Source organism: Vidua chalybeata, chromosome 1 (assembly GCF_026979565.1).
Source record: "Vidua chalybeata isolate OUT-0048 chromosome 1, bVidCha1 merged haplotype, whole genome shotgun sequence".
NCBI lineage: Eukaryota > Metazoa > Chordata > Aves > Passeriformes > Viduidae > Vidua > Vidua chalybeata.
The window spans coordinates 45,951,713-45,967,540 of NC_071530.1; the positions used below are offsets into that span (position 1 = coordinate 45,951,713).

Here is a 15,828-nt window from a genome sequence, read left to right on the forward strand (position 1 = left end):
ACTTCTTTGCAAATATAGCAGAGCTTGAGGACATGAGTTGATTCACTGAAACTTGTAAATAAATGTACTTCAAAGCCAAGTACATGTTGAAGAGGCTAAGATTAGGCTGAAGTTTTGTAGTAAGATACTAGTTAGATCTCTGTCGGGGCTTTAATCATATTTGCTCTATTATGACATGAGAACTGCATTTTTTTCAGCTGTTGTCTTTGTTCCTGCAAAAGCCTTTCTCTAATTCTACCACTAGTGACCACTTCCAGACAATGCTTTGGCTGCACAGTTTCCTTCTTGAGTTATGCAAGGCAAGAATTTAGACTGGAGAATAGCATTTGCCAGCTGTTTTTCTTTGGGGATGAATACTGGCTCAGTAACTAGTTGTGTAAGTATGTTTTTAGCAGTCACTAGAGAACTGTTCACCACTTGACTAGTCTTTAAATGTCATATTATTAATAGCAAATTTTACATAAGGTACTATATAATCTTGGGCCACATAAAACATACAGGTAATGTACAGAAAAAAAAAACAGAAAATATGCAGACAAGCAGGAAGTCACACAGACTGTCTGTATTTCCAAAGATGTTCCTAAATGGATAAAATCAAGTTCTTCCAGGTTCTGTGAGGCGGTTGTGACTTAGAGCCACTGCAATTTAGTATTTCCTATTCAAAGACACCCTTTTTTTTTTTTTTTTTTTTTTTTTTTTTTTTTTTTTTTGGTTTGTTTTCCTCCTGTAAGAAACTACACATGAGATTTTAAACTCAAGATGAAAGTTCTCAGGAACAGAATGAGCCCACTCTGCTCCTTCACTAGCTATAAATCATCTGCAGTTAAAACAACAAAGCCTTTTCCTAAAGCCTAATGCAGCCTGATAATGGTAGGGTGAAGTGAGAATGAGCCACAGAACTGAGCAGCCCATGCAGGCTGGAGTTACTTGGATACAGCTCATGTTTTCGCCTGAGGTATGTGATTCTCCAAATTGCATTATAAAGGAGTATCTGTCTTTCTTTTTATGTATGCTCCCCTGCACAGGCTTGCAACATGAAAGCGATATAAACAGACCTATCAGCAGGAACTCCTGAGGCATCTCACACCTCTTATCTAAAAAATGTAGGTGTTAAAAAAAAAATTGATGTAATGGTAAATGCAAGCGTGTTATGTCACCTTCATTAAAAAAAAAAAAAAAGGTAGCTTGCCATTGTTACTCTGAGTCCCATAAATCCTCACATGGCACAAAATGCCAGAGCATCTGGAAGAGTTTTATATAAGGCAGCTTTCTTATCTAAAGCCCCTTTTCTAGTCAAAACCTGTAATAATTGTACAAGACAAAACTTTGTAAAGCCTCTTGAGACCTAGCCCAAACAAAATATAGGTGTTGTTTTTATTGAAGGCTGCAGTTTTATTTACTGCAATAAGAAACAATTAAGGAAAAGCCAATGACAGTCTGGACAATGGAGTAAATAAATTTGCCCTTGATAACCGAAGACTGAAAATAGGTCTGCCATCTTCTGAACATACAGGAAATGTTCCTCCTTAATGCCTGCTGTTCTTCGCTTTCAGTAGGGCAGAATTTGTATCATGACTGGAGTGGTGCTGATTTACAAAAATGATAGCAGGGGATTCCAGTCTTCAGTTTGTAATCCTCAGTTTGACTTCAATACCTATTTTTCAGCTTTTGCTGAGTAGTAGCAAGCAGAATCAACTCAACATACTCATCTCCAGGCTTTTTGCAGCTTAACTATTTCTAGCTGCCTTCAGTAAGCTACTTGCTACAAATGTGCATGTGGTGGGAGGGTGGCACAGCTCTATTTGTTTCACCCAAAAAGCACACTCAGGCAATTGGATTCAGTCTTTTTTAATAAATTAATGTCATTCAAAATACAGTGCCAGAACATGATGCAGCTGAACATGCTAGTAAGGTTTGTCATGAAGCACCTGTGTTCATGTTAGGTTGGCGGCACCCCGCTACTGCTAGTGGTTCCTGGGATTAATGCCAGAGCAGCACTAGGCATCTGCTCTCCTGCACACACAGCACAGGATATTCCTGAAGTTTGCTTTCCCCCCCAAAGTAAAAAACCTGACAGCTAAGGGATATCTATACACAATCACACTACAGTAATGCTTGTTATTAAATTAACAGAAAATAAAGACCTGGTTAATCCACACTAAAACTTTGTTTTACAATGGAAAAATACATCAGCAGCAGGAAGTAATATACATGAGCCAATGTTACTGTAATACAGAATGTGGAGGCATTTACTGATTAAAGCCCCACATAGACCCGCACTATGAAGGCTGGCAATTCCTATTGCAAGCCCAGCAACTTAAGTCCACACCTGGTAATCTACCAGCTGCTTGGAAGACCTGTATTCTAAATAGACAGGTATAAGTTAGTGAAAATAGAATACATGCACCTCATCATACAGCTTGACTGAACCTGCAGTCATTTTACCCAGCATGTTACCATACAATGGAAGATCTACCCTTCCTACCACAGGTGTAGATCCATGGGATTTGTTTCTTTTTCTTTTAATGGCATTACTATACCAACATAGATATTAGTAAGTGCAGCACAGTCCTTTAATTAGGCCACACTGACAATTATATAACTAGCACTTAAGTAGAATATCCAGAAGTAGTTCAAATGCAACTGGAAGATACTTTCAAAAGAGTTGTGACATCATCCTAGAAACAATAACTACTTTTTTTCTTAAGCTAATTTTCCTGAACCGAGACTTTATAGAACTAGAATTAATTTTTTAGACAAGTCAGATGCTCAAGCTCATGATATACATATATTTTTCTCAATTATTTGATAATAGGATTTGAGATTATGGAAGCATACCTGCTCATTTCACTAATTCATACTGAATGGCGGCAAGTGTTAGGTAGGGCATAAAAATACAACTCATGAAAGACACCTCTGAGATTTCTGTCCCCAGACCTGTTCTTTCACAGCCATTTATTTCTTTTATTATTTTATAACTGAGCACAGACTCAGTTGTGCAGTCTAATCTGAGAGCTATACAGGTGGTAAAGTAACCATCTCCCCATCCAGCTCAAATTCATCAGCTCCATCTGGTGAGAAGAGATACGTTGGAGGTTTCCACGGGGACTCTTCAAGGCAAGATGGATACAGCTTTCCTACAGTGCACCGGAAGTCTCTCCCCAAGTCCCACAGCACGCGTTCCGATATGTGCTGCCTCAGGAACCAGCGGTCGAGTTCCAGGTCATACTGATAGGTGGCATACTTGGCTCTCTCATTCATGTGGGTCTCTCGCATAAAGACACATAAGGAATTGGAGATGACAACGGCCCTGACGCACGGGTCGGAAAAGCGCTTGGCAGGGATGCTGGCTGCCATCCTCCATTCGTTTTTATTCACGTCGTAGATCTCCACTGTTACAGAAGACCCATCCACAGTACTGCTGGGAAGCCTTATCCCAGAATTGCTGGCAATATGCAGTCCTCCGATATAGAATATCTTATCACCAAAAGCAGCAGCTGAGGCGAAACATCTGCTTGTTTGTCGCATTGCCATCTCCACCCAGGCGTCCGAGCGGGGGAAGTAGCAGTACATCAAGTTGTGTGCCATGACGTAGATGCAGTTGTGAACCGCCACGGCGGTGATCCACTGCCACGCGCAGGGCAGGGGGCTGACCATGGTCCACTCATCTTTCTCGGTATCATACCTCTCCACGGTCCTCCTGTTGAGCTCCCCACCGACGCTGTCACCCCCGATTGCATAGATGTATCCTTCACAGCACACCAGGGATGGCTTGATGCGTACAAAGAGCATCGGCGTCTTGGGGAACCAAGTGTTCTGCTGCGCATCAAACCAGTAAAAGCAATTCACAGTTCTGAAGGCAGCCTGGAGTTTGCTGCTTTTACTGTGATTGGTTTTTGTGTTCTTCAGAGGAACTTGCCCACCTGCTATATAGATGTCATTATCGGGAGTTACCAGCGTCCCAACCTTATGCAAGTCAGCAGGAGGGTTGCAGAGTTTGTAAACTTTCTCTGCCTGTGGGCTGTAACAGACAGAAGAGTAAAGACTACCAGGGTTTTCAGCAGCAGCTTCAATGAATATCATCATCTCCTCTTTTGTCATGCCAAGTCTGGGCTTGAAAAATTTGGGCATCGATTTGTAGAGTCCTTGCACCACCACTGATTTATCATTAGGTGGCAAGCCTTGAAACCAGGCTCTCTGTGTTACTTCTGAAAGTGCATCGATCCGGATTTGGCTAAGAACAGAGGACAAATACTGCGAGCGTGATTCCGTGTTGTACTCCAGCCATAACATAGCAGCCTCACGCACTGTCTCCTCCTTTTCCACATTTAAATTGTCACTGCTTAAAATATCTATCAGTAGATCGTGTGACAGTTGCATGAAAGCCTCCTGGTGGTACACAGCTGTGAACTTGTGCTCCACCATTCTTTTAGCACTCTGTTTTAACTCTTCACAGCTGAAGAGATCAGCAAAACTTAATAGACGAACACAATTTTCTGCATTAATTTTTTTGATTAAATATTCTCTACATCGTTGTAACACATCATCTACCTGTAATGCAAAGAAACACACAAAGTATTACACATACAGTCTATGCTTTCATGTAGCACCAGCACATGGAGTACCTGCGTCGGGTGTTGAACAGTTCAGGCATGGAATACTATACATACAAAAAATACAGCAGTGAGTCACTCAACTGCTTCATACAGACCAAGTACACAACATGATTATGTCTGCTGGCAAAACGAATTTTCTAAATGTTAGTAGTGCACTGGTTTACTTCCAGCCTTCCAAAGGGACTGTCATGCAAGGAAGGGTGGCTACATTAAGCAAATTTGCCAAGCACCTGCTGTTTATACAGAGCGAACAGAGCAAAAATGTTCTGAAATGACTAAAGAGGAAAGATCTTTTAACAAGAATAAAGTGGTTCAGAGATTAGGAGCTGTTATTTCCTCCTCTAAACTTTCCTACCTGTAAGAAGCAGGCAGTTTCATAGAGCTGCTCTACTGTGCTGTCACTTATTGCCAGGTTACCCGTGTATGCGTAAGTGATGATGATCTGCAGAGTGGCTGCATCCACATTCCTCAGGTGTACGTGTGTCTGTTTGCTCTCGCTCAGCCCACTCATGAACATTGCTCTAGGAGAAACACACATATTAAGACAAGGATCAGCAGTGAGTAATCTTAAACAGTCACCTGTAAGCCTTTGGCGATTACACTCCTAAAGGTGAACAGTCCTTTTGCAGGCCTGTTCACAGGTGTTTAGGGCCCTTATCATCTCCAATTCCTTATGTGTCTTTATATGAGAGACCCACATGAATGAGAGAGACAAGTATGCCACCTATCAGTATTGGGCTGACATCTACTCTTTACGATAACACATTTGGACTGAACATTAAAACAGTAACATCAGTGCCTTCTGCAGAAATACTTTATATTCATGCAAAAACCCTTCTGTGTTAATCAACAGACAGCGCTGATTTTGGATTTTTAATGACACAATTTAAATATTTTCTATGATAGGTGATAAGAGGGAAGAAACATCCTCTAGAAAACACTGCTGAAACATACACAGCTAGATTTTAGATTCTAAAACAAAAGAAGCAGATTTATGCAATGGACTGAGTTAAGTCATATCAAAAAGGATGCTCCTCTGGAAGGAGAAGAAATGGAGCAAAGACTAGCACTCTATGAATTATTTCTTATATACCATTCATCATAACATGCAGTAAACTTCAAATTTGCAAGCAAAAATCAATAACATAAAAACCTATCAGATCTAATCTAGGAAAAAAAAGAGTGAGTATTTCTATTACATTTTCCTGAAGAAGACTAGAAGGGCAATTTAAAACATGATTATTGTTTCCTTAATGCTTTACACACCTCTTGCCCATTCTGGTATTTTAACTGTAACACAGTTAAGAACTAACTGCAATCTGGTACTACAAGCCATGTACTTGTCAATTTTCTTAAAACAGGGAACATTGGTTTCAAGAGCTTTATATTGATTCAGGTTTGGTATTTATTATGGTTGTGCTAAAAATTCAGTTCAAGGCTCTTTATATTTATTTCACCTTTTTTTTTTTTAGGAAACCAGGCATGAGAGAAGTTAGAAGGGGCAGTGAGTGCACCTTTTAGTCCTGCTTCTGGCTGTAGAGGTGAAGGGGACATGGAGATACACTCCCTAAGCAAAGCCATTCCAGAAAGCATCTGATACAAGTATAGCATCCCCATTTCTCTGTCTTCTTCTAAGCTCCTTAACTCAGGGCAATTTGCATTTTAGGAGGGATCACTGACTAAATGACTATTAACTTGCTGTGCAGCTATTTAAAGATAAGCAAGAAAGTACAAGAGGGTAGAGAGACTCCTCAGAAAGGAAGAGGGAGCTGTTGGAGGCTCTGGCTCTTGCTCACACACTGCTGAGCAGCCTGTGCTGGAGCAGGGCTGCACATCTTTCAGACATAAAGATGGAAGGTAAGCTGGCTGCAATCACACACAATGGCTGGATCACACAGAAAGATGCTTTGCTTTTCTTCCTCCTCCTTCAGGGCTATCAATTTTTCATAATAAAGCTAAATTTAGGAAGCTGAGCATCTTTTTGTAAACCAAAGTAGAGAAGAAAAACAGAATATGACAAAACCACAAGTTTGATACTTCTTTTAACCAGTGCCAAAACCTCATTCCATAAATAATAAACAAACACATATGAATAAGAGATTTGACTGCACATTCTGATGCTGTACACTGGGTGGACTCATGACAGCTTTCCAACCTTATGATTAACCACCCACATTAAATCTGGCTACATTTTCAGTGGCTGTTATTTTACAAATTGTTGGAACTATGTCATCTGTACAGGGCCAATGGTAATAATTATTATCTAGTGATCACACAGTACTTGTTGCTAAAAAGTGGATCAGATTCATCTGAGATGAAAAAAATAAACAGAAATGCCAGCAGGGACAAAAATTTCTGTAAAAGTAATAAATTAATCCTTCCACAGTTTTCTACAAGAAAGGAGCCAAAGTAGAGAAAACATCTTGGATGTGTTCTGTATAGTGAGCCAGTCTCAGGAAAAGCAAATTTGTAAACTTTCCAGTGATTAAACAGCAAAGAAAAGTTATAATCCCTCCACAATGCATCAGGAAGGTAGAACATGTTCGGATGTCACCCAGACTAGTTTCAAGCTTCAAAATTCCTTCCAGACAGGCAGATTAATTATACTATGTTGCCAACAAAAATGATTAATCACTGCAGAAAACTCATGGTGCCTCATCATCCAGGTCTTACTATGAAGTCATTTGCAAAAAGTGGTAGCACTCAACGTAACTTATTAATAAAAATCTTTTAAGAGACAAAAAACAGGACATTTGGAAAACAAGAGCTACTGAACTAAACATTTCAATAGTATCTTGGGGGGACCATGAAACAAACTAAGAACCCAAACCACACACAGAAAAACTCCACTTGCATTGTCACAACACTCAGGCAAGGGAAGAGTTTCCAGCTTTGCTGAGCAGGGAAAACCAGATGATTCAGAAAAAAAAGGCCATGAACTTGCACAGCAATCCCTACTTTTAGCAGATGCTTCTACTAAGAAACTGCAGTTAAACATGACAATGGAATTCCTACAGCCAAGTCTCAATAATCCCTTGTTATCCTACCTTGGGAAATAAAAACTGATTAAGTATTTTAAAGATTCAGTGTGAAGAATAAGAAATTTACTAATTATTCAGACTCATTTAACTCCCTAAAGAAAATAAGCCACCATCACAACTGTGATTTTCTCCCTACACTCAATGTAGAAACTACAGTAAATATCTAGAATAAGTCCCAGGAAGCCAGAAATTTTATTTTACTCTGTGTTGGAAAGTAAGGATATTTAGGTTTTGTACTTAAGTTACTGATCTTTAAAACTCTGTAAGACATTGTCAATCAATTACTATTACACTCAAAACCAGGTACCACATATTTTATAGCATTTGAATACTTACCTGAAATATGAGCTGCACGTTGCAAGAACCATCTTATGGCAGGGAAATTCAGTGCCCTCAACAATCAACACTATGTCAGTTAACAACTGCTGTTCATAAAAGAATTTTAACTGCTCCAGCAAGGATACAGCATACTCTGTATTTATCTGCCTCTCGTCCTGGGTAGACATGACTGTATTCCATTAATATTTCCAGGACCAGAGAGAAAAGTCAAGATCTCTTCACCAAAGAAAGGTCTGTTGAGTGTTTCTGAAGTAGCCAGGAAAGAAATGGCAGGAGGTCTGTAGCCTTCAGAAGTGATACTGATAAAAAGGGCAGTGTTATCTTGAACTGCTGAATCAATGTTTCAGACTTTGACCTCCTATTAGGTCATCATGCTTTGACTTGATGTCCCAATCTGTTCAGAGACTTTCAAGAGTGTCTGCAGAGCTCCCGTTGAGATCTATGACGCAGCAACTGAATGAACAAAAGTGAAGTCTGAGGTAGATTTTGTGGTAACATCTCGTGATCAGTGGCTGCACTTGGCTGACTGAAAGCAGGAAAATAAAATTAATTTACACATTAGCACATTTTGGAAAACCCTTCATAGTTACCTCTTAGAAGTAATTGTCTAATAAACATTTCTAAACTAGTCCTTCGTTACTTGCAATAAAACCCTTCTAAGAAAAGAATTTAAACAACAAAGGTATCTAAGAGAAATGAAAAGCAGAGGAGTGTACATTAATTCTCATATGACCTAGACTCACATGAAAATTATTTGTCAACAAAGCTCCTAAGGCTAGGGAGTTAAAAAAGGTTCACTAAGACTTCATTCCTCCTCAAAGAATTACCCAGATTTCCCACTGAGTACACCTGTGAACTTCATTCAACCAATGGTAAAATAGCCACTTTTTTCCCCATTTCTACATTAAACAGCAAGTTTTTCTGCTTCTTTGTTTTTGTCTACTGAAAGCTTACCAATACCAGGCCACTAAAAATAGAAATGCAGTAATTTTAACATTCCATCACTTTCCAGCTAAACTCTCAACATCATTATCAGCCTGTTTATTTCACCTTTGGCATTCTAGTAGAGATGAAGCAGAACTAACACTAAGGATTAAAAAATCCCAAAAACAAAACCAACAAAAAACAACCAAAAACCCCTAAAAGTCTATATTTCTAGTGCATATTAAATTCATCTGCTCCATGCAGAAGGGCTTCACCTATTAATATTTCACAGTCCCTTGTTTTTCCTTCTGAGTAATTTCCATACAGCCAGGTAAGCTTCACTGCTGCAGACAGGAGAAAAGAAAAAGAAGGAAATAATAGGAGCAAAGGGATACTGGAATAGCAAGTCTCAAAACATCTACAGTGGCTGCCAAGGTCTATTATCTTGTTTGGACATTTCTCTTAAAAATGGGGTCAGGTTTTATTTCATCTTCCACTTGAACACAAAAACCTAATTAAGAATGGGATAGTTGTGACAGTAAAATTACCATCACAATGGGCACCAGAGTACCACAGCTATCAAATGCTTCCAGATTTATTTAATCTTGCAACGTTCTTCTGCATTCCAAAACTGAGGAATAATCAGGACATGTTTGTCTTGTGTCTAAGATATTGCTATCATTACAGTTCATGATGAACAGAGAATGCAGAAACAACTTGTGTGAAATGACATTCCTTAAATTCCACACAAAAACATAAGATTTAGTGTAAGACCAAGACAGTAGAAATACCTGCAAGCCACACTGAAGATCTACTATTTCAACACAGCCCTGCCTGTAATACAATTCAGAAACAGCTGTCTTTCAACATTCAGTCACTTGAAACAGATATGCTTAATTAATGCCACTTTAATTACTACTAATTTAGTGTCCCTGACCTTTTCCTTTTTCAGTGATAAATATACACAAACAGGAATGTCAAACTCTTCGTTTTCCCCAGTTGTTTAACTGGAAAACAGTCCAACTAGTCAAACTCAATGCTCACTGCTGAAGGCAGTTAATTAAGGAAAACAGAAAAGGCTTTGATACTTGGGGGAACGAGTAGATACTACTGTGTGCTACTAGCACACGTCTTGACTGAAGACTTTCAAGTTTCAGGTAACCTCTGATGTCACTAAACCATAAATACATCAAGGATATAGAGATACTGCTCCTCTAAAGCATGACCTTCTGCCTCAGGTCACAGCTTCTTTCCAAGACAGTGTGCATCTCGTCTCCGCACTACTGCCCACCCTCCTGGTACTCTGGGAACAACTCACCATGCAACCCAATCCATTGACAGATTTTGCACTGAACTTTAAACAGCTACAGAGACACACAGACTCCCTACGTGTGTTAGACCCACAGAAATAAATAGCTTGTGGCTCTGCTGGTATCCCAAGTCTCTCTACAGCATTGTTTTTCCTGGCTTAGGAGTAAAGTTTCAAGAACAATACAAGCTGGTGGATTAAGCTCTGTTTAGGCAGAGCATCAGTAACACAAAGCTTTAGCAAAAGAACTCATTGATACCGTAACTTCCTTTTCTGATGTAATTATAAAGAATATTTCTTCAGAAACAGGAAGAAAAAAAGAAAATATGCACTGGTTCAGTCATTAGGTACCAGAACAAGTCAAGAATGCCATGAAGAAATTGATACACACCTGCTAGTAAGATTAAAGACATTTTTGGCAGAAAGTTGCTGACAGTCAATAACTGAAAAAGCAGACCTGTTCAGCAGAAGACAAGTTGAAACTGTGAAATTAATTACTATAAATAACTGGAACATTTGACTACGACCCTCAGTAGCAGAAAAGATTGAGGAGATGACAGGAATCCTGTTGCAGAACATTTATGTGATGTGGATCACCTTTGAACCATACATTTACAAAGCTGGAGCCTTTGGTTTACAGAAAACCATCTGTCGTGTACTCCAGGGAAGTGCACATGGTAGGAACATGCTACGTACACAATTCCTGTTTTCCACATCCATACTGTGTTTTGCTGCCAACAGTAACCATTTGTTAAAGAACAAAGTTTTGCATTTGTTGGAAAGTCAGGACTCACATCCCATTCTCTTGTAATGGAAATAAATACATCAAGGATCTCTGAATTACTGGTCCAAAATTGCCATAATTTATATTGTCATTTGCCCAAGAGAACTGAATCTGTTCAAAACATTAGGATAAGTGGTAGTAACATCATTTAGTGCCTGGAAAATCATCCAAGATTACCTACCTCTCTCACACCTCTTTGGAGAGTTCAAGACAATTTTAAAGGAGATACTCTCCTTACTTTGAGGCCAAAAAACAGAGGCATTGAAATAAAAAGCAGCTTGTCCAAAGCCATGTACTTCCAAAGGAGGAAAGCAAGAGGCTTAGCTAGTCCCAACCCAACATCTCTCTCTTTGCGCTGTGCCTGGTTGGCATACAGTCATTGGATCTGAGATAAATAAAAAACTGTGGACTTGAGAAAATGTCTACAGATGCACTATTGTCTGCTGGAGTTCCAACAATGGTGCAGCAGTGGACACTTCTCATTTATGGATTAAAAGATCTATGGCTAAAGTTAGCTTAATATCCTGAACTGAAATTCCGATAGAATAAAAATAATCCCTGAATACGAGTTCTAGGAATGAGACTTTCCCTTTCAACCATGTCCCAGGAGTGACCATTTTGTTCTGGGCAGTTTCTTGGAAACCAACTATCCAAAACAGGACTGGCAGGTAGCTGCTGGAAGGCCACAGGGTGCTACATTGAAAATGAAACCATGTAATCACCGGGTGATATAAAGTACCTCCCTATGAAGCTGGAGAGCAACATTAAGTAACACCTTGATAAGAGGTTTGTTTTTAAGTATTATTCCTTTTCGGTTAAGTAATTTTAATGAGGTGGCTTGTTAATACTTGTTCATGTACTTCAAATCTGAATGAGACCATTCGGAAAATTAGTCATCAAATGTTAATGAGTTATGGGATAGGCTATTAATTGCCTTCCTTGAATCTGTTTATTTTCTGAGGTCAGGCAAAGATTGATAGAGATACATACTGCACTACATACATGGCAGTGGCACTATACTTCAGTGTGTAACATGGAATAGGTATATTGACTATTTCCAATTTGGTAGGGAAACAGATACATAGATATAATAGTCTTTAACTGGACTTATTAAAAAAAATTAATTTATTTTCCACCCAAATTATAAGAAAGGCAAAAGATATATAGGCATCTTTTGTTTGGGGTTCTTTTTTTAGAGATTCTGATTCCTTCTGAAAATCCCATTAATTAGTCTGTCAGATTAGATGCCTAACTTCCCATAAAATGGTGGGAAACATGTAAAAGACCTATGAAAGTGTCATAGGTTCCCATCTGCATCTTCAGCCATCAAATACCTCTTGAATTCTAACTTCACTAACTCCAATTCACACTTTAAAAAATACACGTCACATGTCTGGAAGAAAATTTAAAAAAAAACCCAACAACCCAAACTTATCTCCCTGGACATTCAATTTATTTAATCTAGTTTTAACTAATTAAAAAACCAACCAACCAACCAACCAAAAAAAAAAAAAAAAAAAAAAAAAAAAACAAAACAAACAAAAAAAAAAAACACACACAAAAAAAAAAACCCAACAAAAAACCAAACCAAACCAAAAAAACAAAAACAAAACAAAAAACCCAAACACAACACCCAAACAAACAAAAACCAAACTTTAAATATTACTTTTGATCAAAATCCTATTTTCATCCAAGGACAGCTTCATACAAATCACACGTAAAAACACATCTAAAGAAGTAAGTCATTCACTACTTTTAACATAATAAAAGGTCAGAATTTAGACCCAAACAACCGTAAGCCAAACTACACAAGCCTTGGTGTGTGGAGATAGCAATCCTCCCAGCTAGCAACACAGTGCCCAGCTCAGGCACTTCAACACTTGGTTACTATGAGGGATATTCTGAGTTACAAACCAACCAGTTTCAAACTTAACATACCAGCTAATAGCAAGGGGGAATGTGAGTACTAAAACTGATTAGAATCAATTATGTAAATCGACACACCCAGCCCAACAGATCTCAAAGATAGGAATTAAAGAAGAAAAAAGGAGTTGGAAGCTCTAGATTCTTGAGTAATGTATCAAATTTGTGTCCTTGGCAGTGAGAAAGAAATAGGTAATTGATGAAGCAGTTCCAGACTTGGAAGTTTTCCTCTCTTCTAACGCCATCAAAGGTGTCTTTGATAGCACAGAAGTCCAGAAAATTGAGGACATCAAGGAGATTCTAATAAGGCAACAATGTGAAATTTCACTAAAAACAAGGAAAGGTGTAGTCCTACAATGTTATCTTGAAAATGACTTGGAAACTACTATTTTCCATATGTATCACACTTGGGAGGTGAGTTACAACTTTGAGGTAGGTGAGTTTTCTGAAGCTACACAGAAACTAGAGACTAGAAGTGTCAAGACTCCATGTTAACAACATGCTTGGTCACAATGCACTCCTGTTTTTCTACTCCTAAAGGAAGTTATACACTAAAGGAAATACCTGCTCAGAAAGAAAATTAGCATTTATGACATGATAAACCAACAGCTTAAATTGGCAACTGGACTTCTACGCTGAGCACAGGTAGTTTCCATCCCCAAGGGTGTTTCTGTTTTGTGGAAGACTCGACCTGTTTTGGAAAATTAACCTTTGAAAAAAAGTGGGCCATGGATGTCTCCAGTAAGATCCAGCAATGTATCCTATATACACAATTTTCTTTTTCTCTGAATAGTACATTAATGAAGCTAGTCTGTTTTATGCAACAACTTAAATTCCAGTTTAAAAGCACGTGCCATTTTCTTAAATATTCACTATATGACATTTAACTAAAAATTCAAGCATTTCTACATTAAGAAATTAATTAGTCATTAATGTAGCTTAATTAATTGTAAGTTAGTTCCTGAAAGGTTAAGTCTTATATTGGATATCATACTCACGCATATAAAATTTATTCTCAAAGCACAACAGTCACTAAACCAAGAAAGAGAAATTTTAGGGTTTGCACCAGTTCTGGTCTGTTTCATAATCACATGACCAAAACAAAGGAAAAAACAACAACAACCATCTGTCTAAAATGTAGTCAAAAATATTAAATAAGCAGCAATAGCCTTTCTTCCTCTTTGGACTGTTTCTGAAAGACACTGCTTACACATCTTGGAGTATAAAGGGCCTCTCTACTCGACACACAAAAACAATTTGGAAAAAGGTGTGACACCTATACTCAAATTGTGAGACTACTTGATGTAGATATTGAGTATATATACTTGATGTACACATTTAGTATTTAAGGTAATTAAATTAAACACGAAAAGTTATCTATTCCTTCAGACAGATTTCTGAGAAACTGAACTATACTCAGTGTGCATTTTAATAATCTCTGAAATACATCATCTGAACAAAATTCATGTAGCTACAGCCTTAGGTGAGCTCAGAATAGCACACAGCCTTTCGGGCCCTTTATGATCACAAAGTAGATGTACATGATGTAGAAAAGCCAAGCTGGAGCTTTGCAATAAAACCTCTAAAAATGCACACGCCAAGTACAGCACAAATCCATTTCTAAATCATAATTAAAGTTATTTCAAAAGCAGCAGGTATGTACCCCGTTTCATAGCAGAAATAATGGTAAACGCCGGGAAAATTTGACTAACGTCAAAGCGATACTATGTGTTTATTTAGTCCGGAAAAGCTTACTAAGAATTATGTGACTCTTTAAAGCTACATACGACCACGGCAGCCCACCCTGGTCACTGCAGGTACCCATAGTGTACCTATGCACAACTAGATGGAAGAGTAGGGAACGCAGGGGCAGCTACAAGGAACGACAATGCCACTACACTGCTGTTCTCTTCCAAGACTTCACAGCGCGTGTCCCTCCGAGCGCTGCCAACACAAACACCCAGATTTCAGACATCCCCACCTGCTCAGCCCAGGAGGAGCCCCACTACGCCCCGATCCCCCATCACAGCCCCGCGGTCGCGGCCCCCTCCCGCCTGCGGGACGCGGCGATGATGGGCTAGGGGAGAGGAAACACATTTCTTCCCTCTCCCCGATGCTCAGGTGCGCCGTCCCGTCCCTCCACAGCCCTAATCCCTTTCCTGCTTCCCCCAGAAGGAAGGGAGCACCTTCCCGCTCCTCCAGCACCGCCGCACTCCGGGCTTAACGATCCCGATGGCCTCTCCTCCTCTCGGGTCTCCCGGGAGCCGGCCCTGCCCGAGGGCGCGGAGACGGCCCCCGCTGCCACCTCCGGCGGTGCCCGGCGGGCCCGGGCCCGGGGCCGCGGCCGCCGGGCGGGAGCGGCCGCGGTGGGAGGGGGCGGGCGGGAGCCGCGCCCGCCCGGGCGGGGGGAGCGGCTGCCGCAAAGCCCCCGCGGGCGCCCCCGGGACCGAGGCCTCCTCGGGGCGGCCGCTCCCCCCGCGGGGACGGGAAAGGGCCCGGCGACCGCAGCGTGGCGGGACGCGAGCGCGGGAGCGCCGCCACCAGCGCCATCCTTCCCCTTCCCACCCCTCCGCTCCGGACAAACCTCCGACCGCCGCTTCCTCTCGTGCCTGGCCGTCCCGACCGCGGGCGGCCGCGGGGAAGCGGTGGGGGAGGAAGAGGATGCGGCGGCGGATCCGGTCTCTCTCCCAGGCTGCGGAGGCGGCGGCGGCCCCTGGGCGCGCAGGCGCTGCTGCCGTTGCCGCCGCCCCCCCACCTCTTCCTCCCCCTCCCCTTCCCCCTCCTCCTCACCCGCCCGCCGTTACGGAGCGCCGCGCCCGCCCCGTCTGCGCATGCGAGGCGCGGCGGCGCGGGGGGGCAGCCGGGCCCGCCCCCGGTTTCCTGTCCCTTCTC

General features: G+C 40.8%; 1 protein-coding gene across 2 annotated transcripts; it reads right to left on the reverse strand.

Annotated features, from left to right (window-relative positions):
• Positions 1-1,832: 1,832 nt before the first annotated feature.
• On the reverse strand, positions 1,833-15,745 carry KBTBD2 (kelch repeat and BTB domain containing 2). 2 transcript variants are annotated; one of them, XM_053938308.1, is made up of 4 exons: positions 15,727-15,745; positions 7,994-8,522; positions 4,972-5,137; positions 1,833-4,551 (listed from the first exon to the last, which is right to left on the reverse strand). In XM_053938308.1, the coding sequence occupies exons 2-4, from the start codon at positions 8,161-8,163 to the stop codon at positions 3,016-3,018; spliced, it is 1,872 nt and encodes a 623-aa protein (XP_053794283.1). In that variant the 5' UTR covers positions 8,164-8,522; positions 15,727-15,745; the 3' UTR covers positions 1,833-3,015. The 2 variants fall into 2 exon arrangements, with proteins under 2 accessions (XP_053794283.1, XP_053794277.1); XM_053938302.1 differs by lacking the exon at positions 15,727-15,745 and adding an exon at positions 15,521-15,708.
• Positions 15,746-15,828: the final 83 nt, after the last annotated feature.